Here is a 27,805-nt window from a genome sequence, read left to right on the forward strand (position 1 = left end):
AATGTGCGTGGAGGGGTAGGGGTTTGAGAGGGAGAGGGATGGGCGGGCTAAGAAGCAAGGGGGAGTGAAGAAGGCCTAAACAACATGCCCTTCCCTGAGACAGCAGCTGTCCCCCCGGGTCACGGCAGCATGCAATCTAACACATGCTCAAGACACTTTCCTAGCACAGCTGGACTAAGGCAAAGCCAGCAAAAATACTTTTTCTGACCAATTAAAATTTTTCTAAATTTGATGTAGCATGATTTTTTAAAGTTGTCAAAATAACGTTAAGTGCAGGGGCCAGAGTCGTGGCATATACCAGTTTATACTGCAACAAAAATACAAGTTGATTTCTGAGACAAAAAATAACACACACAGTGTAGCGGCTAGATATGCAAGTATGCAGAGGCTGGACTGTGCTCTCAGCCTCCCTGACCTCCCAATTCTCTGATACACTGTCAGCAGAGGAGCATTAAGAAAACTGTCTGTCTCTACCTTAAAAAAAAAAAGCTGGAAGGCTGTCGCTTAGTAGATGGGGTTAAGAAAGTGAGCGGGAGGTCCAGAAAGGTGGGCACTACAGCCACTGTATGACCGCAGGACACCCACGGACTCGCAGGCACTCTGTGGGAACAAGGTTCATCCGAAAAGCAGTGTCACGGGCCAGAAAGGACACTGGGGTCGGCTGAGCATCTGATGGGCCCACTGAGGCCTCCCGTTGCCACTCACAGCTATGCGCCGCCCTGACAAGTTACTGCATCCTCCAAGCCTCCCCGTTCTCATCTGTATACCAAATGGGAAACACCACTCCCTACTGTGCGAGTGTTTGTCAGAATGAGACAATGTGTGTGAAAGCACCTCGTTTAGTACCCAGCACTGAGTAGATGTTCATTAAACGGTAACTGTGATGACAGACACATTCATCAATGGCTATTAATATAATCCACAAATTAAATGGCCAATAAGCTTTCAGGGACTGTTTACTATGAGGAGAGCTCTGAATTAGACCCCATAAAGCAGTGGTTCTCAAACTTCAGCACATGAGTATTAATTACGGGTTTCCCTGGTGGCTCAGATGGTCAAGAATCCGCCTGCCATGCAGGAGACCTGGGTTGGGAAGATCCCCTGGAGAAGGGAATGGCTACCCACTTCAGTACCCTGGCCTGGAGAATTCCAAGGACAGAAGAGCAGGCAGATAAAACCCAGTGAGCTAAACACCGTGCTGGGCTACACCCCTGGAGTTCCTGTTTCAGCTGGTCAAGATGTGTGCTTGGAAACCTACATTTTCACCAGTTCTGAGGAGCTGCTGCTGCTGCTTGAGGACCACATCCAGGAGAACCTCTATATAAGGGAGGAGGGAAGGAACAGGAACCCGACAGTTTTGGAGAATGTGAGAAGTCGAATATTTAGGCAATGGCATGGCTGAGCAGAAAGGTGTGGGATGGTGCTTAAGGAAAGATCGAGACCGTGATACACCAAACAAGGGTACGGGGGCAACAAGGGGTCAGCTTGGCCAGTTACGTGTCTCACTGTCAGAACCAACAGAAAGAGTCTGAAGAGGCTGTGGGCAGGCTAACTTTTTCACTAGGCCCAGCTTGGATTTTTTGACAGTTTAGAAAAGCGAGCTGTTACAAACCTTGAGAAAGTTAACCACATGGTGAAAATGCCAGCTGCCCGCAGAGACGCAACAAGAGGTCAGGCCAAGCAGCATGGAGACAGCGGAGAGCAGAAGTGTGAAGGCCTCACTTCTGCACCGGTAACCCAGAGCCTCCCCTGGCACCACAGCCAGGGTCTTCTGGACTGCCATTCCGCACGATGGCGGCCCACAAAGGCGGTCAACGAGACACGAGAATCAAGCCCCAGTAAACTCTTATTAACTTGGCAGAGCCAGGCATTCATCAAGGGAGCCAAGAGACCTCAAGCATGATTCACTCAGAGGAGGGGGTAAACTCTCTGATTTCTTCAGTTTTACGTCATTTACTGAACATATGTTCCTCAGGTGTAGTACATATTAATTAGCTTCACTGCATCTATTATTACTAATCTTAATCTTTACTTATCAATTGAAAATTCTACAAAATTTATCTCAAAACAATGCTCACCAACAGACTGAATCTCAATCATTATTTCAGGTCCACACTGGTAAGACAAAGATAACTACAACTTGGGAATTCCCTGGAGGTCCAGCAGTTAGGACTCCGTGCTTTCACGGCTGAGGGCCCAGGTGCAATCCCTGGTAAGGGAACCAAGTTGCATGGTATAGCCAAAAATAATAATAACTACAATTCATAACGAAAAATTACACAGCTCAACATGATCCATTCAGAGTTCAGCAGAAAACTGCTGACAGATTATTTCTCAAGTAAGATATATGAAATTCTAAAAATCCTAAGATTTTAAAATAAATAAAACGGATTAAAATTCCATCTCACATCTTATTCCAGAAAAAATTTGAGCAGTACTAAAGAGATAGCAAATGTAAATAATGAAACCTCAGAAGTATAAGAAGACAACATGATGCTTTTAAAAAAATAAAATTATAAGGGCTAAGTATGACTCCAAACCCATAAAAAGGAAAAGATCAGTATGTTTTCCTATAAAAGATAAATTTCTACCTAGGAAAAACCACCATGAGCAAAATCAGAAAACAACTGGCCAATGGAACCAAATGTTTGCAACTGAGATCACAAATTAAAGGCCAATTTTACATAAAAGAAAGCTCCTACTAGTCAATTTTTAACAAAAGAAAGACCAAAAGTCCTAGTAGAAAAATGGGCACAGGACATGGACAACTCACAGAAAATACAAACTGACTTAAATATATGATGACACTTACATCACTTTTCACCTGTCAAATTGTCAATGATCAAGTAACAGCATACTGTGCCAGAGGTGTAAATCGGCATAACCTGCGGAAGACAAGCTGTGTCTGTAAAAAGTACAAACCCATTCCTTTGACCCAGCAATTCCACTCACAGGATCGTATTCCTCAAATACTAGCAACATGGCAAATGATAGACACACAAGGTTATCAATATTTACTGCAGCATAGTTTGTAACAGCTAAAGACTGGAAACAACTTCAGTGTTCATCAAAGAAGGAATTACATACAATACAGTCATACAATGGGATACTGTGCAGCTGTTCACAAATAAAGAGCTTTTTACATGCTGACAAAGAATAATCTCCAAAATACATTTTATAAAACAAACCAAACAGAAAGAAGGTACCCAACAGCACAGATGCTAAAAGTTACATTTTTCTTTTAAGGAGGGAGGAATATACCGTGATTTTACATGTAGAACCACAGGCTGTCTCTGGAAATATACAAATGAACTTAACACTGGTTACTTCTGAGCCTGGGGACAAGGTGGCTAGGGGACAGGGTATGAGAGACTTCTCATTGTGTGCCATGTGAACTTTGAATCATGTGCATGCATTACCTATATAAAAGATAAAATATGCCTACGAGAAGTCATAATACCTATGTTTTTTATTTTTACTTTATATTGGAGTATAACTGATTTACAATATGTTAGTTTCAGGTGTAGAGCAAAATGATTCAGTTTATGTATATACATACATATATATACACACACACATCTATTCTTTTCCAGGTTCTTTTCCATTTAGACTACTATAAAATAGCAGAGTTCCCTGTGCTATACAGGTCCCTGTTGATTATTTTACACATAGTGGCGTTCCTTGGTGGCTCAGATGGTAAAGAATCCGTTTGCAACGCAGGAGACCCAGGTTTGATCCCTGGGTCAGGAAGACCCCCTAGAGAAGGGAATGGCAACCCATTCCAGTATTCTTGCCTGGGAAATCCCACAGGCAGAGGCCCTGGCGGAATACAGTCCATGGGGTCACAGAGTCGGACAGGCCTGAGTGACTAAGCACAGCATGTGTATGTGTTAATCCCAAACTCCTGATTTATCACCCACCGCACCTCTACCCTTTGGCAACCACAACTCTCCTTTCTAAGTCTGTGAGTATGTTTCTGTTTTGTAAATGAGTAAGCGGTATCACATGGCGTCTTTGTCTCTCCGACTGACTTCACTTGGCGCTCATTTCGCGGTGCTTCCATGTTGCTGCGAGTGGCATCACTTCACTCTGCTTTACAGCTGGGCGCTGCTCCACTGCACACACGGATTCACATATATCACAGCTCTATCCACGCATCTGTCGACCAACATTTAGGTTGATTCCATGTCCTGGCAACTGTAAATAGCACTGGGGTGATGTTCTAAATGTACTTATGTCCTAAATGAAGGACCTATGTTGTCAATGAAGATTTTCTCACTGAGTTACTTGAGGAAATAAATTCCTTTCATTATCCAGTTAATATTTACTGAGTTCTACATGCGCCAAGCACTGTTTCAGGCACCGAGTCTCAGCAAAGAAGAGAGAATAAACTCCTCCTCTCGTCTACTTAGGAGGGATACCACCAGTAAACAAATAATCAAAACGAGTATGAGAGTGGAAAAGGCTATGTGGAAAGTCCAGTCAGGAAAGGGGAGAGGTGGGACTGAGGGGGAAGGGTGATTACAGAGCCCTTCTGGGTAGAGGTAACAGAAAGCTGACAGGAAGACACCTGGGCGGAGACGTGAGGAAGTGAGGGAGCCCAGTGGCTGCACAGGGTGGGCAGAAGGAACCCAAAGGACTCCTGTCAGAAGGAACAGCACACACAATGGCTCAGAGGGGGAAAGGGCTCCTATTCAAGGAGCAGAATGAATGGAAGGAGTGATAGAGAGAGTGGCGGAAAGCCTCACGGGTGTGTGTGGGGGGAGGCGGTACCAGATCATAATAAAGAATGAAGGTCTTACTCTAAGGGATATGGAAAAGCATCAGACATTTTAAACAGGAGAAATGTCTTCTGACCGATACTGTTTCAAAGCCTGCTCTGGCTGCCACTGGGAGAAGAGACTGTTAGAGGCAAGGGTAGACGCAGGGAGCCCACTGCAACGGTCCAGATGATAGATGCTGTTTCCTGAAACCAGGAGGGCAGTCGTGCAGATGGGAAGTGATCAGGTTCTGGATATTAATTTAAGGCAGAGCCAGTAGACTTCACTGAAGAGGTGGAAGTAGACTAAGAGAAAGAAGTCACAGATGACTCCAAAGTATTCAGCCCAAGCAACTTTCTACCATGATCTTAACAGGATCATTTTTTTAAAAAGTCTCACACTCACACAAAGCTCAACTACTCTAAAATGGGTTATAAATACCATCAACAAGAAGCAATCCGTAGCTACATACCAAACAGAACAGACACCTGGGTACGTTCTCTGAATACTTAATGAGTATTTACGCCGCGCCAGGCACAGTGTTAGGGACCAAGGGCCTCAGTTGTGCTTAAAGCACATAACTGAGCACCTGAAGCAGGACTGGAGGAACACCGAAGTGTCACAGGTGGGTGAGGGCTGCTTTCCTTCCATGATACTCTCAAAATTTCCACCGTAAACACCTCTTACTTTTAACTTTAAAGGGAGGAAAAAAATCATTCCTTTTTACTGCTGCTGAAGGAAAAACTCCTACAGGACAAACTCATTAGTAATTTGAACGATCAACAGACTTTCCTTCTAGGAAAACCTTTCAGGGATTTCCCTGTGGTCCAGTGGTCCACCTGCCAGTGCAGGGAACATGGGTTCAATCCCTGGTCCGGGAAGATCCCACGTGCTGTGGAGCAACTAACTCCATGCACCGCAGCTACTACGGCCACGTGCTTCGAACCCGTGCTCCACAAGAGACGCCACTGAGAGGAGGGACCCACTCACTGCAACTAGAGAAGCGCCAGTATGCAGTGAAGACCCAACGCAGCCAAGACAAGCAAATAAAACACAGTTTAAAAACAAAACCCTTTACACTGAACAGGATCCTCAAGTCTCTTTCCTGCCTTTACCCGTTGCCCGTGCTCAGGTAAGGTGTGCGGGGACGAGGGGGAAAAGACAGCACGAAGTGAAAGTGAGATGGGCACAGCTTGCTGTTCCTCAGATATCTCTCACAAAACACGATGAGGGAGATCAGAGTGTTTAACCAAGTGCCAACTGCACACAAGACAACATGCTTACCACAGTCTACCCACTGTCAATACACACATGACAGTCATTATACATTTATCCAAATCATTCAAGTATTTGTAAAGTGCCTTTAACGCATCAAAGGCACTGAGTTAAACATGGGGGTTTAGGAAAGAACTGGATGAAGTCAGCCCTGCTGAGTTCACAATCTAGTTTACGTGGTGGGAAGAAGAGTGACATTAAATTTCAAAATCAATTTTTCTTTAAATGATTGTGACATGTGCTAGAAAGATGAAAGACCTGGTAGAGTATAACAGGAGACCTGGCCTAGTCAGCTGTCAGGGTAAGAAGCTTGGAAGAAAAGGACATGAAAGTTAAGATTTGAGGAGGAGGAATTAAACAGGTGAAGGGGCAGGGAGTGGAAGCATTCCGTGCAAAGGAAGCTGGCATATAAGAATCTGTGGCAAGAAGGTAAAGCTGGCCATAAGAATTAAAAAGCACGCCACTGAGTCAGAAAGACCCAGTAAAGGGGAGAGAGGGTGATGAAGAAGCCAGAGCTGGCTCAAGCAGGGCCCAGTGGGCCATGTTAATAGGTTTGTTTTTCATGCTAAAAGCAACAAGAACCAGTGAACACATTTTAACACTGAAAGACGTTAAGCCAGGGAGCAACAATCAGATTTACATTTTTAAAGATCACTCAGGCTACTGTACAGAGAATAAATGAGGGGAGCCAGAGCCAAGCAAAAGCCCAGCCAGGGGCTGCCCAGGCCGGTGGTTAGCATGCCTCGCGAGCACTGCGGGGTGCAGGTCACAACTGCGACCCTGCGAGCCCTGGCAAGGCAGCCCTGCCTCAGAATAGACCCGTCAGAGGCTGCACGTGCCCGGGTGAGACGAGCGAGGGCAGTGGAAACAAGAGCAGACGCACTCAAGACCTGTTCTGGAGATAAAACCAAAAAATTCCTGACAGAGCAGGTGGAGGAGGAAGAGAGGCCGAGAAGAAAGCGTCACAGATAACCACGAAACAAGAAACATTTCAAAGGACCAAAACATCAAAAACAAAGCTACACACTAAAGAGGAAGATAAGGGATAGGGAAACATTCCATGCCAATATTAACAAAAATAAACTGATTTTCCAACCCTCAAAACAGAATTTTGGAAACAGAATTTCCAACCCTGAAAGCAGAATATCACAGTGAGATGTTTAACGCACACCTACCAAAAATTGATAAATAAGGCAGTTGTAAGAACTGTAAAGATATGGGCAATGTGAATAGCATTAAAACCTTTATCAAACATACATACAGAGATATGTCACCCTGAGCCTAACAAATAGAGGATATACATTCTTTTAAAAATACATGAAACATTTTAACTAGGTTACAAGGAAAAAAGATACATTACCTTTCAAGTAACTGATATTAAAAAAAAATTCTATGATGATATCATGAGAATAAGTTAATTAATAACAAAACTAAACACCACAAATAGAAACTTTAAAATGCACGTTTAGAAATTCAGGGTTAAAAAGGAAATAAAAATGGAAATAACAAAATATTTAGATCTTAATGACAATGATGAGGAAGGCACGGCAACCACTCCAGGATCCTTGCCTGGAGAGTCCCATGGACAGCGGAGCCTGGGGGCTGTAGTCTGTGGGTGGCAGAGAGTCGGACACGACCGAGAGGCTGAGCACAACGACGATGACACGCATGGGTGACAAGGTGACGCCTAGGAGGGAATTCCACAGTTTGAACACATCATAAAAAGCAAGAAAGGCTAATAACCTATGTCTTCAAGCCAGAAATATAAAGAAAGAACAAAGAAAACAGAGGTAAAGATAGATCTTATTAATAAAAAATAGAAAGCAAAGAAATACCTGATTCTGTGAAACAAAATTTGACAAACTCTTACAAGTTTGTTCAAGAAAAAAGTAAAATATGAATGAGGGATGCAGCTCCAGCTGGTGACTACGGCCAGGGACTCCCTAAGAATGGCAGAAACACAGGTACCCCAGCACCTCCAGGGCAGGTCCCTGCTCTGCAGAGGGGCCACAGTTCCACCCACGGTTCCATGCATGATGGCTGACAGACGGTCTGGAGAGCTGAAGACAGCAGAGCAGGAGGAGGGACTGGCAGAAGCCACTACAAGGAGGCTCCAGAGAGTTCAGCGACAAAGATGCCGCTCTGCTGCCGCGCAGGCCACACCAAGGAAGCCCCATCTGTTTAACTGCCTTCAACATATCTGTGCTCCCGGGGGAATACCCACTGGATTAACCTGTTGCAGTAAACACTTTTTCCTTTGGGGGTGGTGAGAAAAGGCATAAACAATTTTAGGAACAAAAGGTACAGAGAAGGATCTGTAGTCCATATCATGGGAGCAAGTAAAGGAACAGGAACAGGACTGAGCCACAGGGAAACCCAGTTAAAGACTAGGAGGAACAGAAGGGACAGACAAAGGTGACGCAGAGTGGCCAGACAGACGTGGTCCAGAGAAGGAGAAAGAAAGTCACGGCTAAAAGTGTCACGCGTGACAAGGAGGGCTTCAATGAAGAGAAGACGATCAACTGTGTCCAGTGCTGCTGAGAGGTCAACGAAGCTTCAGGCTCCGTGGCGCTCGACGGTTTTGGCAGTGTGACGCGGAGTAACCTATACGCTGGAGAAATCAAAGAAGTGGGAGCCAAGGTCACACTGGGGCAGAAGAACAACTGTTTCCACCTGGACTAGTGATTCTGGAGCTAAAGCTGTTTCAGCTGATGGCAAGACTTGGAGTGTCACTTTGGAAGGGAGTGCCAGAGTGGACTACAGAAGGTGACAGGAGGTGGACACGAAAGGCAAGAAACCGAGGCACCGCGGTGCCTGATGGGTTACGCAGTGGACAGGAAACCACCCAGGATGGCGGCCAGAACTGGAGGGGAAAGGGAGGCTGTGAGGCAGGTACCAAGGCGTTCAATGAGCAGACAGCAGGCAGTCAGCTCGTGGCCACGAGGAAGACAGAGAAAGGTGGCCTGAATCCAAGAGCAGAGACTCCAGAGGGACGCCAGGAGGGATGGCAACTGGACGGAGGCCTAATCCAGAGCCTGTTGTGCAGGGATTTGACAGAGCCTTTCCAGCTCAACCTGTGCCGCGCCCTCTGAGATGTCTCGGATTGCAAACTGCAGCCACACCAAGGGAAGTCCCAAGAACAACCCCCATTTTTTTTTAATAGCTGAGCTAATATTACCCTCAGTTTTGCTAGCTACCTGTACACCTACCTATTCCAAAATCCAGAAGGGGGGAAAAAATGTAAGGAGTTGTGTAATTCCTAGAAGTAAATGGGACATAAGAAGGGACGGAAGGGAGAGGGTGAGCACTCCTTCACGACACCAGGACAAGGAAGTGGTTGCTTCCGAACACAACGCAAGCTCCAGGCAATCAAGACACCAGACAACTGCCTCCTGGGTTAGCCTGGAGGAACTCTAACAGCACAAGATCCGAGGCTGTGACTGATTTCTAAGAGCCTCTCAACCAATGCAAATGGGGTTGGCAGGCCTACCTCTGTGAGCTTTGGCAACAAACACGAACCAGGCCTGTCTTGTGACAGGGATTTTGAGAGATTACTGAATTACTCCAGTAAGTCCTTAGCAGAGGGCAATTTCAACCAACTCATTCATTTAAAATTGAACACAATGTGCCTACCATGTATAGGCTTCCAGAAAAACATCTACTTCTGCTTAATTGACTACACTAAAGCCTTTGTGTGGGTCACAACAAACCACGGAAAATTCTTAGAGATGGAACTACCAGACAACCTTATCTGCCTCCTGAGAAAGCTGTAGGCAGGACAAGAAGCAACAGTTAGAACCACACATGGAACAACTGACTGGTCCAAAACTGGGAAAGGAATACGTCAAGGCTGTATATTGTCACCCTGCTTATTTAACTTATATGCAGAGTACACCATGAGAAACGCTGGGCTGGAAAAAGCACAAGCTGGAATCAACATTTCCAGAAGAAATACCAATGACCTCAGATATGCAGATGACACTGCCCTAATGGCAGAAAACGAGGAAGAACTAAAGAGCCTCTTGATGAAGATTAAAGGACAGTGAAAAAGCTGGCTTAAAATTTGACATTCAAAAAACTAAGATGGTGGTATCTGGTCCCATCACTTCATGGTAAACAGGGAAAAACTGCAAACAGTGAGAGACTTCATTTTCTTGGGCTCCAAAATCACTGTGGATGGTGACTGCAGCCACGAAATTAAAAGATGTTTGCTCCTTGGAAGAAAAGCTATGACAAACCTAGACAGCGTATTAAAAAGCAGAGACGTCACTTTGCCAACAAAGATTCACATAGGCAAAGCTATGGTTTTTCCAGTAGTCCTGTATGGATGTGAGTTGGACCATAAAGAAGGCTAAGTACCGAAGAATTGATGTTTTCAAATTATGGTGGTGGAGAAGGCTCTTGAGAGTCCCCTGGACTACAAGGAGGTCAAACCAGTCAATCCTAAAGAAAACCAACCCTGAATATTCACTGGAAGGACTGATGCTGAAGCCAAAGCTCTAATACTTTGACCAGCTAATGAGAAGAGCCAACTCACTGAAAAAGATACTGATGCTGGGAAAGGTTGAAGGCAGGAGAAGGGGACGACAGAGGATGAGATGGTTGGATGGCATCACCAACTTCATGGACATGAGTTTGAGCAAACTCTGGGAGATACTGACGGACAGGGAAGGCTGGCATACCACAGTCCATGGGGTCACGAAGAGTCAAACACGAGTGAGTGGCTGAACAACAATTACAGACACTGCAATGGATCTAAGTTGAAAAAGATGATTTCTGTCCTCAAGATTCACCGTCCGGTGGAGAAAACAAAGATTCATACAAAAATCTCCAAGACTGTGAAAAGGTGGGAGGACAGTCATAGCAGTCAAACAGTGAGAGCAAGGGAAACAGAGGTTTCGAGAGCATGCAGAAATACTGCACAGCCCAAGCCGTGCTCAGCGTGCAACTACAGTGTGTTGTGTTCCTTGCTTTACTGATTCATCTCACTGTGAGCTCTTCTCCAGAGCAAAGAGCTGTGTGTACTACATCTGGGCCACCTTGACTTCAGTGTGGCCTGCATCTCGTGGCTGCCCACCCTGTATCTATCTACAGACCTATTCTCCTGTCTGGAATCTACTCATACTGCAGCTCCAGAGCAATCAGGATATCATATAATCCAATCCCCTTAACAAAGTCGTGAGTCAGTCAGGACTCCCAATTGAACACTGCATATTTTCTTGGCCTCAAGAATGAGCTGGTAACCCAGTTTGGGGCAAGGAGACAAAGGAGGTTTGCTGGGGGCTTCTACGAAACAATAGTCCTTATTCTGAGAAAGTGCTTAAAATTGTTTATTCTTGTCCTGGATGTTGGCTGTCATTGTGGGCCATGCGGTAGAGAAATCTGAAGCCTAGAACCCCTATCACTATTCTGCCACCGAAGCCAGGACGACACACAGTAGAAAGCAAAATACACAGATGTTCAGCAAAACAGAGCTGGTGTCCCAGTCAACCCACATCTGAAATCCACCTTACTTCTGGAATTTTTAGTATCATAAGCCAATACATCCCCCTTTAAAGTTTAAACTTGAGTCTGGCTTCCTGTTACTCGCAAAACAAAACACACCTAACCTTATAATATATTCAAGGTATGCTAAATCCTAAAATCACTGGTGAACCACTATCTACATCAGTTTCTTGTAAAATACACTCTGATGTTCATCTCTTGCTTCCAGCATAGTCTTGTTAAACCTAAATTTTAAAATGTAAAATTTCCCTCTTATTTAAACCTTGCAGAACAGCAACTGATTAACACCTAAATAAAAAAGCTGTGGCTCAAAATTATAAAAGGAAGTTTACAGATTTATAAACTTAACTGCAAAAATATGAAAATTCTTTATGGCAAAAACAAACACAAACACACCCTTAAGCAAAGTTACAAGACAGATGACAAACTGAGAAGAAAAAAATACCTTTTATTATCATAGACAAAGGACTAACCTCCTTAATGTATAAGGAACTCCGCTTTTAGAAAAATCAAGATGTTCAAAAACCCAAAAGAGACTTGGGTAAGGGATATGAAACAGTCATAGAAAAGGAAACCTATTTCACCCTACATATATAGAAAGATGCTCAACCTCACTTGCTACAAGGAGAAAAGAAACATACTAATTTCTCACCTATCATATCAAATGCAGAAGTCTGGGGACACACTGCTGGTGAGGCTGTGGTACAGTATAAATCAGAGCAGGCCCTTCCGACAAAGGCTTGACGACATCTATTAAAAACATGCACATCTATTAAAAACATGCACAGATTTACCCTCTGACTCAGAAGTATCTCTTCTGGAAATACACACTACAAATATACCTGCCTCCATGCAAAATAATACAGATGCAAACTTATTCACTGCAGCCTGATTTGTAATTTAAAAAACATTAACAGTCGAGAGTCATCTGGTTAAATAAATTAGGGTACACCCACAGCATGGAGTATAAAGCAATGACAAGAGTGAAGCTCTCGATTTACTAATATGGAAAGATCTCCAGTATATATCGTTAAGCAAAAAAACAAACAAAGATGCAAAATACCATACATAGTAGTTTCCCTTAATTCCTTCAGATCTCTGCTCAAATGTCATCTTCTTCTTATGATAACAGAAGGATAAGTCAGAAATGAATAAAATGATTACAGGGAGGGGAAGGAAATGGAGTAAGGGGTCACAAAGGATCGGAAGCTAGAGGGTTCTGAACATAATCGTGTTTTATAGTTTTAATATTAGAGCCAGTAAATGTTTTACATAATTAAAATATAAAAATAAATGTATTTCTGACAGCTTTATAAAGGTATAATTGACATACAAAGAACTACACGTGTTAAACATTTACAATTTGATGAGCTTGGGTAGCCTTCTCCAGGGGATTGAACCCAGGTCTCCTGCGTTGCAGGCAGATTCTTTACCAGCTGAGCCACAAGGGAAGCCCAAGAATATTCTCCAGTGGATCTTCCTGACCCAGGAATTGAACTGGGGTTTCCTGCAGGGACGCATGCAAGAACCCATAATACTGTGACCACAATCGAGGTAACAGACAAACCTAACACATCTCAACGTTTCCTTCTGTCACTTCACTTTTGTTTTTGAGTAAGAACACTTAACACGAGATCTACTCTCTTAACAGACGCTGATGCACACGACACTGGACTGCTAACTGCAGTCACTGTGCTGTGCAGCAGACCTCCAGAATTCATTCATCAAGCATGACTGAGGCTTTAATACTAACTACGTGTGTGCTCAGTCCTGTCCAACTTTTTGCAACCCCATTTGAATTGCAGCCTGCCAGGCTCCTCCAGCCATGGAATTTTCCAGGCAAGAATACTGGAATGGCTTGCCATTTCTTACTCCAGGGGATCTTCCTGAGCCAGGGATCAAACCTGAGTTTCCTGCATCAGCAGGCAGATTCTTTACCACTGCACCACCTGGGAAGCCCCAACTGAAACTTACACAAAATTAAAATTTAAAACAATCCCTGAGGTACTGAAAGTGGATTAGAGTAATAGTTGTATAACTTAGTAAATTTACTAAAAAAAAAAAAAATCCCAGTGAATTGGACACTTACAATAGAGGGCTGCTGCTGCTGCTAAGTCACTTCAGTCGTGTCCGACTCTGTGTGACCCCATAGACGGAAGCCCATCAGGCTCCCCCGTCGCAGGAAGATACAATAATCTGACTGGATTAAGTGTGAAGAGACAGTGGAAGAATTGGAGAAAGCTGTAACCACCGCCACCTCTCCAACTTTACTGAGCACACGAATCACCTGGTGGTTTAGTTACTCGGTCGTGTCCGACTCGTGACCCCGTAGACTGTAGCCTGTCAGGCTCTGGTGTCCATGGAATTTCCCAGGCAAGAATACTGGAGTGGGTTGCCATTTCCTTCTCCAGGGGATTTTCCTGACCCAGGGATCAAACCTGCATCTCTTGCACTGAAGGTGAATTCTCTACCAACTGAGTCAGCAGAAAAGCCCTTGAGTCACCTAGGGACTCTTGTAAAAGGCGGATTTTGACTCAGTAAGTCTGGAGCGGGACACAATTCTGAGCCCAACAAGTTCCCGGGTGAAAACACTGATGGTACTGGTCTGCGGACCACACTTTGAAGGGTCCAGACAACTCAAAGCAGCTTTGCAGGAAGCTGGGCTTAGTCGCTCAGTCTCTATGTGACCCCATGGACTATGCCCACCAGGCTCCTCTGTCCACCAGGATTCTCCAGGCAAGAATACTGGAGTGGATTGCCATGTCCTCCTTGCAAAGGATCTTCCCAAACCAAGGATTGAACTCAGGTCTCCTGCATTGCAGACAGATTCTTTACCATCTGAGCCACCAGGGAAGCCCAAGAAGTAGCTGAGAAATGGGGCTGAGATCGCGTCAAGAAAATCAGAGATACCAAGGGTACGTTTCATGCAAAGATGGGCTCAATAAAGAGCAGAAATGGTATGGACCTAACAGGAACAGAAGATGTTAAGAAGAGGTGGCAAGAATACACAGAAGAACTATACAAAAATGATCTGAATGACCCAGATAACCATGATGCTGTGATCACTCACCTAGAGCCAGACACCCTGGAGTGTGATGTTAAGTGGACCTTAGGAAGCATCACTACGAACAAAGCTAGTGGAGGTGATGGAATTCCAGGTGAGCTATTTCAAATCCTAAAAGATGATGCTGTGAAAGTGCTGCACTCAATATGTCAGGAAATTTGGAAAACTCAGCAGTGGCCATAGGACTGGAAAAGGTCAGTTTTCACTCCAATCCCAAAGAAGGCAATGCCAAAGAATGTTCAAACTGCCATACAACTGCATTCATCTCACATGCTGGCAAAGTAATGTTCAAAATTCTCCAAGCAAGGCTTCAACAGTACCTGAACTGAGAATGTCCAGGTGTTCAATCTGGATTTAGAAAAGGCAGAGGAACCAGAGATCAAATTGCCAACATCCATTGAATCATAGAAGCAGCAAGAGTTACAGAAAAACATCTACTTCTGCTTCACTGACTACGCTAAAGCCTTTGACAGTATGGGTCACAACAAACTGTGGGAAATTCTTAAAAGAGATAGGAATATCAGACACCTTATCTCTGTCGCCTGAGAAACTTGTAGACAGGTCAAGAAGCAACAGTTAGAATCGGACATGGAACAAGCCTGGTTCAAAACTGGGAAAGGAGTACGTCAAGGCTGTATATTGTCACCCTGCTTATTTAATTTCTATGCAGAGCACATCATGCGAAATGCCGGGCTGGATGAAGCACAAGCTGGAATCAAGATTGCCGGAAGAAATACTAATAACCTCAGGTATGATGACACCACCCTTATTGCAGAGACTGAAGGGGAACTAAAGAGCCTCTTGATGAAGATGAAAGAGGAGAGTGAAAAAGCTGGTTTAAAGCTAAACATTCAAAAAACTAAAATCATGGCATCAGGTCCCATCACTTCATAGCAAATAGATGGGGAAACAATGGAAACAGTGACAGACTTTATTTTTTGGGGCTCCAAAATTACTGCAGCCATGAAATTAAAAGATGCCTGCTCCTTGGAAGAAAAGCTATGACAAACCTAGACAGTGTATTAAAAGCAGAGACACTACTTTGTCGACAAAGGTCAGTATAGTCCAAACCATGGTTTTCCAGTAGTCATGTACAGATGTGAGAGCTGGACCGTAGAGAAAGCTGAAGAACTAACGCTTCTTAACTGTGGTGTTGGAGAAGACTCTTGAGAGTCCCTTGGGCTGCTAGGAGATCAAACCAGTCAATCCTAAAGGAAATCAAGCCTGAATATTCACCAGAAGGACTGATGCTGAAGCTAAAGCTCCAATACTTTGGCCACCTGATGTGAAGAACTGAGTCACTGGAAAAGACCCTGATGCTGGGAAAGATTGAAGGCAGGAGGAGAAGGGGACGACAGATGATAAAGTGGCTGGATGCTGCCACTGACTCAATGGACATGAGTCTGAGCAAACTCTGGGAGATACTGAAGGACAGGGAAGCCTGGTGTGCTGCCATCCATGGGGTCACGAAGAGTTGGACAGGACTGAGTGACTGAACAACAAGCTGCCCCAGGCAAAGAACCTGTAGGGAGTGGGTAGGGGCCAGAAAGGGTTCTCCCTTCCTTTTTCAAGATGGCGGGAATAACAACATGATTGCTGTAGAATTTGATTCAATCAGGGCTAGAACGGAGAGTGTGGGCAAAGGGAGTTAAAACTATTAGTCACAGCATTTAAGACAGGAGTGTGCTGGGGAGAGCAGCAGGGCGGCAGGACTTAGAATCGCTGAGAACTGAAGCAAAGTGGGCAAATGAGGGCTGGCATGACATGATCTGATGGCTCGAGTCCTGGAAGAGGATAACACTCCAGGAACTGTAAGAAGGACTGACTAAAACAGGACGAATCCGTTCCGGCAGAAGCAGTGTTAAAAGAATGAAAATACAGTAAAAAAAAAAACTTTCAAAAAGTCATACTGAAAGTTCTAGAAGCTAGGATATATCCAACATTTAAACCATCACTCACTAAGGAAGATAATCCCGTCCTCCCAAGACTGCACAAGCTTCAACCCTCAGGAGCCGCTCACCACTTTCAGGAGGAGCCATCAAATGCCACATCCTTTGGCGCTGGGCTCCCAGGTCCCTTGTTCAGGATCTTCTCCATCTTCAGCCCGCCCACCCATCAGAATTCAGTTCAAATGTAACCTGTTAAAACCTAAGTTCCCACTGCATTTGAGACAAGGAAACATTGCAATCTGCTACTCCAGAAACCAAAAGAAACAGTCCATCTTGTGGAGCAGTTCCTGTGCCTCTCCCTCATTTAGGGCAGTAAGGGCACAGAACCAGGAGGAGGACAAGGAAAAGCAGCACACAACACTGCCAACTCAGAATCCTGGACGCTCAACTGCTGAGCAAAACAGCAGCCACCACAGGCGCCACAGAGACCTCCTCAGGAGAGAAGAGTTCCACCGAACAGAAGAGACCAGCTACCCTCCTCACAGTGAAGCACATACAATACTCTTTGAAGAAGGCAAGCCAAGATGATCTAATCAGGATGCTTAAACTTTCTGTACCATGGACTCCTCATAATAATGTTTTTAATACAAAAGAGTATAAAGGAGGGACTTCCCTGGTGGTCCAGAGGTTAAGAATCTGCCTGTGACACAGGCGACATGGATTCGATCCCTGATCTGGGAACTAAGATCCCATACGCCCCATGGCAACTAAACCCGTGAGCCACAACTACCAGGTCCACAAGCTCTAAACCCCATGCTCCACAAGAGACGCCACTGCAACGAGAAGCCCACACACCACAACCAGAGCGAAGTCCACATGCGGCAACAAAGAGCCTGTGCACTGCAACGAAGATCCAAACAAAAAAGATTACAAGGAGATGGATTATATTAAAATAGTAATACTACATAAATTTAGGTTTTTTTAAAGTTTATTTCACACTGAATAACAGGTTCTAGATCCACTAACTACTGTAACTTCAAAGCAGTGATGGGTATAAATGATATTTGATATGTCTGCAACAACCATAATGTGATGCAAACACCTGTGATTTTCACTGGTGATAAAGTCACACGTCTGTTACTGTGTGATTTGTTGCCCATGCTCATAATTGAAGAACACATTAAAACTCAGTTAGGAAAAAAAAAAAAACCTCAGAAGTTCAGTTAAAAATAAAGATGTAAAATATTTCTTCCCATCTAGGTTGACATACCTCCTAAATTCTAATCAGAGTAAGAAACCCCAGGGAATTCCCTGCCAGTCCAGTGGTTAGGACTCTGCGTTCTCAGTGCCAAGGGCCAGGGGTTCAGTCCCTGGCCAGGGAACTAAGACCCTGCAAGCCTCACACTGTAGCCATAAAGAAAAGCCCCAGGAAGTGAGTATTGTCTAAAACAGCAGACACCGCACGTCTCGCCACTACTAGTTCTTCAATCTTAACACCTGGGTACAGATGACCATGTCTTAGTTGTCTTTGGGCTTACAGGTCCAACACATACTAGATGAATGAACAAGCAGTCTATCATCCTACCGGACTGTGAGCGCCCTGACCACAGAGGTTCGGTCTCAACAACAATGGACAGCAGGCACTGGAATCTTGAAAGAGTAAGCGTGTGAATATCTTGTCTCCTTGGTTAGATGATAATCCTCCTGGGCTCAGGGATCAACTCACACGTCTTTGATTTCCCAGAGTCCAGTATACTGCTTCTCACATAAAACCACTCAAAAAAAATTTTTTTTGACAGCACCATGTGGCATGTGGAATCTTTGTTTCCCAACCAGGGATCAAACCCACACCCTCTGCAGTGCAAACTCAAGAGTCTTAACCACTGGACCCACCAAGAAAGCCCCCCAAACCACTCAAACATTTATTAAATGAAACGTTAAGACAAGACAGAGCCTCTGAAACAAAAATTAAAGTAGAGAATGAGCACCTGGACCAGTTTTATTGTAGCAGGAACACACATACACACACACACACACACACACACCCACACACACACTATCCCACCCCACCCCCTGCAATGGTGAGCTGGGCTATGAACCGACCAACGGAAAAACAGCTTAATGTCACAGGGATAAACTACAATGTGGGTACTGGAAAATATGTTAAAAATATTCCCATTCTTCATTTAAAAATACAAAAACCTTACATATTCCTTCCTCATGAATGGTTCTTGCTTCTTTCTCATAAAAATCCACAGTTTCAAGTACATTCTCCTGCTGCTACGAAACAAGATAAAATGTAGCACAAGACTTCCCTGGTGGTGCAGTGGATAAGAACCCGCAATGCCGAGGACACAGGTTGGATCCCTGATCCCGGAAGATTCCACATGCCGCGGAGCAACTACGCCCGCGCAGCACGACTGAGCCTGTGCTCTGCAACAGGAGAAGCCTGAGCACACACCAAAGAACAGCCCCTGCTCAGGGCAGGAAGAGAGTGCCCTCGCAAGAGCAACAGAGACCCAGCAGAGCCAAAAAAATTAAAATAAAAAACAAAAAGACAACATTGTAAAGCAACTATACTATATAAAAAACAAAATAAAACAGTATAAGTTTTTTAATGTAGCACAGGCTGATTTGACTTGTTTTTAGTATTAATACAATCTACCCTACTGTTTAAAATTCCATACTACAGAACTGACATTACTCAGTTAACAAATTACCAACTGTCAAAGAAGCAGTGAAGTTGGTAAAAATGCTGAAAGGTAAGACTGGGGGGCAGGATAAACTGGGAGATTGCGATTGACATATACACACTACCAAATATAACACAGCTAATTAAGGACCTTTTATATAGCACAGGGAACTCTACTCAATACTCTGTACTGGCTGATCTGGGAAAAGAATCTAAAAAAGAGTGGATACATGTGTAACACATTCACTTTGCTGAATACCTGAAACAAAGTACTGTAAGTCAACTATAGTCCAATAAAAAATTTAAAGTAATAATAATAAATAAGTGGAAAGGGTTAGAAAAGGTAAGAGTAACTGCCAACTAAGGGTCAATCAGAAATGAAGACAAAGCATTTCTGAAATTAGAAAAACAAGGCTACCCATTTTGAAATTTACAAAAATGTGATCTGTACACAACATTTCAGGACAAATCATCTATTTGAAATCCAACCCAGAATTCTTCCACTAGGCAGAGAAACACTTCTCCACTTCACCCTTACCCCTTAATTTCATCTGATTCGTGTATTGCTTATGCCATGTGCCGAGCACACACTTTCTACTTTTATTACAATTATCAAGACAAAAATACAAGCTCCGTACAGATAGGAAGTATCTTAATTTACCTTCACGTCACCACGAGAGATAGCAGTAACTTGTATATAGCAATTCAGCAAAAAACGCTTGCTAAATGAGGATTATTTTTTCAAAACAAGACATATCCTGAACTCTATTATGAAAAACAGATGCCAAATGTTCAGAGGATAACCTGTCATTGATACTCTCAATTTTAAATGCACCTGAAAATTAAAATTGAGACTGTCTACCAAATAAAGTTATTTCCATTTTTGATGTCTATTCCTAAATAACAAACAGGACCACATTTCATATTTCTGCACAAACTAAACTAGCTGAGACATAAATTAAAATGGTCTCTAAGACAACACCAGACTATGAAAATCTGTACATTTATTTTAAAAATGAGGTTCTTTAGGCCTATAGCCAAACTAGTCAGTGACAAAATCCACTACATTTTGATTGTTGCTCAAGTTTTTTACCAGGGTACAATAAATACTTAGAGTTACTAGATGATTAACTCAATGATAATACATATAGGTGATATAAGTTTCTTGAGGGCATAGACTTTGTCTACACTCAGCACTGACTCAATGGACATGAGTTTGAACAAACTCTTAGAGTGAAGGACAGGGAAGCCTGGCGTGTTGCAGTTCACGGGGTCGCAAAGAGTTGGACGTGACTTAGCGACTGAACGACAACAAAAACAGATCTAGCACCACGTATCTGGGAGGTGCGCCCCACAAATATTTGCTGAAAGAATGACAATCATCCTTGCTCCTGGCTCTCACTGACTCGCTCTGCGATCGTCTCACCACGGCTCACATCCACCCATGGAGCCTCTCCAAGTATCAGCACCATCCTCCTCTTCAAGGCCAAGGGAACCAAGGTATCACATGCAAGTTTCTCAAGCCTGTTTTAGGCGATAAACTAACATGCTTCCCCCTCAGTATAGATGATTCTATAGTCAAATAAATTAACCTTAATATGAATACTTCAGAAGTCATTAAGTGGCCCTTAATGGGGGGAAGAAAAGATTTCCATCCAATTCCATATGTGCTCTACTAAATTAAGTACAAAATTTCTCAAAGTGAATTTGATATAAAAAAAATTCTGAACTTCTAAGCCTCTTCTAAATAATAAATGGGGGGCAGAGTGGTGTAAAAATACAAATGGGGAGAAGGGTGTGAACATGACCTTCTTTAGAGCAATCTAGTATCTAAAACTAGTCTGTGGATAAAAAGCTTTAAAAGGCATGTAGTTCACCCTCCCACATGAAGCATGAATCCCCCCGGTCACCAACAGGTGGTCCTGCAGTCTTTAACAAAGAGACTTTGATATTTCCTACGGAACACTCGTTGTCTCTCAAGTCAACCCATAACTCTCCTGGATAACTCCATCTCAAAAAACATTTTGGCTATTAACTGATCTTCTGACCCCAGCTTCATCTCAGCACGGTGAGTACCCCAAGCTTTTTCTAGCAATAAAGACCTAGAATCACTATACATTCAACCAGTTTTCAGTACACACCCCACTCTTCCCAATTCCCATTCAAAAAGTAGGCAATGAATCCAAGTCAGGAAGACATTTCCCCAATACAAAGATAAATTTACATTTAAAAATCACTGAGCACAGAATCATACAATCTTAAGAACTGAAAAGGCCTTGTATGGGTGTTAGTCGCTTAGTCCGACTCTTTGCGACCCCACGGACTGTATGTAGCCTGCCAGTTTTCTCTGTCCATAGAATTCTCCAGGCAAGAACACTGGAGTGGGTTGCCATTTCCTTCTCCAGGGGAATCTTCCCGAACCAAGGATCAAACCCTGGCCTCCTGAATTGCAGGCAGATTCTTTACCGAAAAGGCCTTGGACACCATCTAATTCTACTTTTCATCTCTTGTAGGAATTGCTTCAATCTCTGGGCAGTACATCTATGGCCCAGAATCTTAAGATGGTGGGCAAAATGTAAAGGCTTTTTGCTTTGAATGTTAAGTAATTCTGAGTGTAGCTTTATAAACTTGTTTGATTCAATTTAAAAAGAAGGAGGACTTCCCTGGTGGCCAAGTGGTTAAGCATCTGCTTGCCAATGCAGGACAGAGACGTGGGTCCCCTCCCTGGTCTGGGAAGATTCCGCGTGCTGTAAGCCTCCAAGCCGCAGCTACTAAAGCCTGGGCACCTACAGTCTGAGCTCTGCAGAAAGAGGAGGAGAGGCCAGAGCACCGCAGCCAGAGAGCAGCCCTGCTTAAAGCGGCTAGAGAGAGTTCACGCACAGCAACGGAGACCCAGAGCAACCATGAACAAACCAATAGTTTACAGGGGGGTCAGGAAGGCATAAATTAGGGTAAACAAGGCCCTCCACAGAGAACTATACTCAATAGCCTATAATAAGCCATAAGGGAAAAAGATATGAAAAAGCATATAGACATATATGTATAACCAAATCACTTTGCTAAGCACCAGAAACTAAAACAACACTGCAAATCAATGTTTCAATAAAATAATTTTTAAAAATCTGAAAAGTTTGACAGCACATAGGTCTAGTAAGCAACATGGTTTAACAGAAGCAGATCAAAAGTAACCTGCACCATTTGGCTCCTTTCCACCACTTCACTGTCTCTTGCTACATCATTTCCCAGTTATAAAGAGGTAAATTTGTTACCAACTAACAATGATTTAAAACATCTTTTGAGGTGACTTCCTTGGTGGCTCAGTGGCTAACACTGGTGGCTCTCAATGTAGGGGGCCGAGATGTGATCCCTGGTCAGGGAACTAGATCCCACTTGCTCCAACTGAGAGCTCACAAGTTGCGACTAAAGATCCCACATGCCACAGTGAAGATGGAAGACCTGGTCTGCTGCAACTAAAACCTGTATGGCCAAATAAATAATAAAACAGAAATATGAAAAAGTACTTTCAGTTTTTAATAAAATGTCTTTTGGGAATCCCTTGGCAGTCCAGTGATTAGGACTCGGTTCTTTCACTGCCAGAAACCTGAGTTCAATCCCTGATCAGGGTACTAAGAACCTGTAAGATGTGTAGTCCAACAACAACAAAAATTTTTTTTAATTAAAAAAAAAATAAAATAAAAGTGTCTTTTAAAAGATATGAGCTACTAAAGATACCTGGTAATTTGGGGCCAAAAACTGAATACATCTTCCAGCACCAAAAGATCTTCCTTTAAACTAACGTATGTGGCTGTGGCTGCATCAGGTCTCAGCCGCCACATGCAGGATCTTCTGTTGCTGTGCACGGGCTTCTCTCTAGTTGTGGCACGAGGGCTAAGCTGCTCCAGTTCATGTGGGATCTTAGTTCCTGGCCCAGGGATTGAACCCAGGGCCCCTGCATTGCCAGGCATATTCTTAACCACTTGACTACTAGGGAAGTCCCTAAACATCTTTTTAAAGTAGGACACAGATGGACATGGACGCTTTACCCAGTCATTCACTCAACAAATTTAACTGTAGGGGTCTACTCCATGTAGGAAGACAAAGAAAACAGAAAACATATCCTATTCTAAGGGAGCTTTGTTTCTGGAAGAGATAGAGAATTACAAATTGAGAAAAGTTCTAGAAAGGCAAAGTATAGGATGCTATGAAAAACATATGGTGGGGAAAACTAATCTAGACCGGGAATTCAAAGAAGGATATGCTGAGAAGTGATGCTTAAGCAGGGATCTGAGTGGCGGCATTCACATTTACGCTAAAACAGATCTCCATAAAATCAAAGAGTTGGTACAACAAGACCAGCACCTTGGCATCTTTATCCTAAAACCTCTTTTTTAAAAAAAGGAAACCAAAGTATGCCATAAAGAAAGCTAGTAGCTGAAAGTTCTTGGGGAGAAGGGTAGGGTCTCACTCGTCTTTGAGTATCCCACATTACCTTGCTGAGTAGAATTATCATAGTAGTCACTTAAATCTTTGCTGAAACAATGAGTTTACCCTCAGTATTAAATCAGTGTCCACATCATTTTTAGTTCAGCAAAATAAATTTATAAAACTAGATGTTTTCATCTAAGGTTTCACAAAAAACACTACTCGGAACTTTGGTTCCAAAAAGAAATGATGCTTTCATCTACCTAACAGGATTGCAAGATTCAATAAACTTACACAGGGCAAGATGCTGGGGTAAATTCTGAAGAGCTTGAAGTATACGGTTATCTGTGCAACCAAAAAGCTAGATCAGTCTCTTCTCACTAAGACAGCTGTTTAGACTCAGTTGTGCTTCTTTGTCATGAATTCTTTACCTCGAGAAAAAAACTGATTCACAGTTTGCACATCCTCTCTAGCCTCGGCTTTCTCCGAAGGGGTGAGACTCCATAAACTGAAGGTCCCTTTCAGCTCGAGCAACTGACCTGTATTTTCAAGGGGCCAAGACAACACTCCTCAGCCTAGGTCTTTGCCTACCTCCTCATCTACTCTGTTTCCCCAGGACTCCACACCTGCTTTCAGGAATGACAGCACAGAGCTCACAATTTAAGGTTTTAAAAGACCCAGTTTTGCAGCAGTGTGCATGGACCTAGGGAATATTACACTTGGTGACATAAGTCAGAAAAAGACAAATACTGTATGACATCACATATTATATGTGGAATCTAAAAAATAATACAAATGAATATCTATGTAAAACATAAACAGACTCACAGATAAAACAAACTAGCAGTTACCAAAGGGAAGAGGGAAGGCGGAAGGGGCGAGTTACGGGTACAGGATGTTAGATACAAACGATGTATAAAATAAATAAGAAACAAGGATATACTGTATGGTACAGGGAATTATAGCCATTATCTTATACTTTTAATGGAGTATAATCTGTAAAAATACTGAATCACTATGCCTTACACCTGAAACTAATATTATACTACAAACGAACTATAATAGTATAAAAGATCCACAATCAGATTTAAGTTGAATGTATTCATCCAATTTAAATCTTCTAAATGATGTAAATGATCTGATTAATTGTAAAACTTTATATGCCCCAAAGGAAAAAATTTTAAAGAGTCAAAAAGACGAAATGTCAAAAACAGATTTATAACTTCTAACCCCAAAAAGTAAACTTTGAAGTTTTTAAATTAAGGTTTAATCCAACTTTAATTAAGGTTTTTTAATTAAGGAAAAATATCTGCTTGTTTTAAAATCAGAAAACAGAGTCATAAAAACAATCACTTATACTCAGAAATAAAAAATAAATGCAAACTCATTCATGGACATGCTTTTTTTTAAAAAATTACAATGGCTAGAAAAGAGCTTAAATGTCCAAGATATAATGCAAATGTATCTACAAGATATTACCACATGAAAATGAAATTTTACAGAAAGGTTAATGTGCTCAAGTAAATCATACAGCTGAAGGCAAACTTACATGTTTAAGATTTGTCTTGTTTAAAATAATCTTTTGGTGTAGTTTTTAAAAGGTCTCCTAATTCATCCTTCATTGAGTAGAACTAAAAGTAGGCACCATTATGATACTTCCAGGCAAGAGACCTATTTTTATGATGCAAACCAGAGCTACCAGGCATAGATACAGTTTGCCACTAGAATGCTTCAGAAATACTATACTTCGAAAGAAAAAAAAATTTTAAAGGTAATGTCTACACTAGTAACTTAATATATTTAGCTTTTAGGCACTTTTAAACTTTTCTGTAAATCAACTTAATAACTTAAAATTCTAAACTTATTTTCAGAGAAAAAGCTGATCCTTTCAGTCACTATATCAATGTCAAGATAAACGCTCCTGTTTGACAGATGCTCTTAACGCTTATTTGAACTGTATTTTACATCTACTGAATGTTTCCGGCCTTTCAAGTTCATTATCGTCATAATGCTAAAAATCACAACAGCAGTACTGCAATACTCTTTTAAAGAGCTGCAGATAGAAGTTAAGTAACTCGTCAAAGGTCACCCAACAAGTCAGTGACAAAGTTGAGGTTAGGATTTAAAAACTTCAACTCCTAGACTACTAACTAATTCTGACTTTTCCAATTCTGCAAGAGAACAAAGTCAAGCGATTTACCTGCAGTAATTTATAACAGGATACCTCAAACACAGTAGTACACTTCGCGCGAACACTAACAGAAAGGCTCACCTGGAACAAATGAGACAACCTGCTCCTGCTCCATCTAGATGCCACATTCCTAGATCTTGTAACCAAGCAAAAACCCACTGCTTCTGGATACAGTACATCCGGAGAAACGTTCACCCTTCAATACATACCATTTATTTTCACACTAACTGACCATTTATAAATTAATCTGTTAACACCTCTTCCCACGCCCAGGTGCTGGGGGGGGGGGCATTAATTTCCTCATTTTTCCAAGAGTCAACTCCCAGACGGCGTACCTCAAAAGCAAGCAGTTCTCAATGAGAACACAGTTACGTAGCCAATGAAAGAAAAGTTCTAGTAAGTTGCTTCTTTCAAAGAGATACTTTAAGAGGATGATTATATGCTTGCCAGAATTACTGTTAAAATCGCCCGGCCAGAATAATGGTTCTTGTGAAGCAGCTTTTAAGGCATATCCCTCTCCCTTGCTGGGCACATACAGTCTGACTTGTTGGACGAGGATGGATCTGGGCACGCTCACACAGCATCCCTAGGAACCAGCTCAGTCCACTGAAAACATCTCCGCTCCCAAGTGTGGTCCTCAGCCCTTTCCTTACTGTAAGGGGCAAGATGAGCCCTCCCTTAACCTCTGAGGAGGAGGTTCCCTCCGCGGAGACAAGTGACAGCCGGCCTCCCTCGGATGATTTTTTTTTTTGGAAACGGCCAAGTGTTCACAGCAGAAGAGGCTCCTAGTGAGTGGCGGTGCGGCAGCAGGTGAGGTGGCCCTTGGGGCCGAGCCGGTCCATTTCTGACCGAGTCCTGCGCCTCCCGGCCGGGTTCCGCCTTACAGACCTGCCCCCGGCCGCCGCTGGTCTCTCACCCAGAGCCGGACTCGCAACCCTCACCGGGAGGCGAGGCGGCCGAGCCGCCACCAGACGGCCAGCCCGCCTCTTCCGGGGACTCGCAGGCCCGGCCGCCCGGCCGTGTCAGGACCTGACAGACCCTGCCGGAGGGGCGGCAGCCGGCCGCGCACGTCCGCGGGGCCCCGCGGGCCCTCGCCGCCGCCGCCAGCCTCCTGCTCCCGAATCCCCGCGTCCTCAGGAGCACTCCGGTGGAGTTACCGGCCCGCTCCAGAGTGAGAGCGGCGGCCAGCCCGGGCCCCGCTGCCAGCGCCCTGCCCCCGGCCTCGGCCCACGCCGGGGCGAAGTCCCGCCGACGCCCCGGTCGGTACCTTGCGGACCCCCTTGTAGATATAGAAGTAGAGCTCCCGGCCCACATTGAAGCAGAGGCGGTCGCCGTTGCCAGACTGGTCGTTGAGGTTTACGAAGGAGACGCGGACGGGGTTGGAGCCCTGCGAGTTGAAGGGCACCCGGTTGGGCCGGCTGTACTCCGAGTGCGGCAGCAGCTTGTACAGACCTTCCCGGGTGGTGAACTGGGTCTTAATCTCGTTCATCTCCTTCCCTCCTCCCTCCGTCGCCATCTTGGAAAGCAGCGTTCATCCTGCCCCAAGTGCCCGGATCACGCCCACCGCGCAGGCGCCGTCGCGGGGCCCTCGCTCTTTCCTCCCTGCCCCCCCGCCCCCGCCCCTTCCTCCTGGCCCCGCCCACCCGCGCGGCGGCCCCGCGGAGGCCGGCGAGGAGAAGGGGCGGGCTTGTTTACGGCCGGACTGCGCACGCGTGCTCCCCCGGCGCGCTGCACGCGGCGGGGCGTCCGCAGGCTCCGCCCCCCGCCGGGCGCGGCCTCGGCGCGACCCCGGAGCCGCGCAGGTGTTGCGGTGCGGGGGCCGACGGGCGGGTGGCGGGGCGGCCGGGCTGACTGGACCGGGCTGGCGAGCGGGAGCCGCGGCCGGGCTTCGGTCGGCGGCGCCGAGGGAAACTCGGGACGGCCTCCTCAGTTGCCGCGGGCCGTGCCCTGAGCGGTCCCGAGACCTTTAGGGGCTGAGGCGGGAGCCGCTTCGGCAGCCGGCGAGTC

General features: G+C 44.2%; 1 protein-coding gene across 1 annotated transcript in view; it reads right to left on the minus strand.

The window, feature by feature from the left end:
- WDR20 (WD repeat domain 20) overlaps nt 1-27,369 on the minus strand; it is a 65,033-nt gene extending 37,664 nt beyond the window's left edge. Inside the window, 1 exon segment of the mRNA XM_055418566.2 lies at nt 27,066-27,369. Within this exon segment, the coding sequence (XP_055274541.2) occupies nt 27,066-27,314 (249 nt within the window). The 5' untranslated portion in view covers nt 27,315-27,369.
- Nucleotides 27,370-27,805: the final 436 nt, after the last annotated feature.

Source organism: Moschus berezovskii, chromosome 21 (genome assembly GCF_049115385.1).
Source record: "Moschus berezovskii isolate FMDL1 chromosome 21, NW_MosBer_1.0, whole genome shotgun sequence".
Taxonomy (NCBI): Eukaryota; Metazoa; Chordata; class Mammalia; order Artiodactyla; family Moschidae; genus Moschus; species Moschus berezovskii.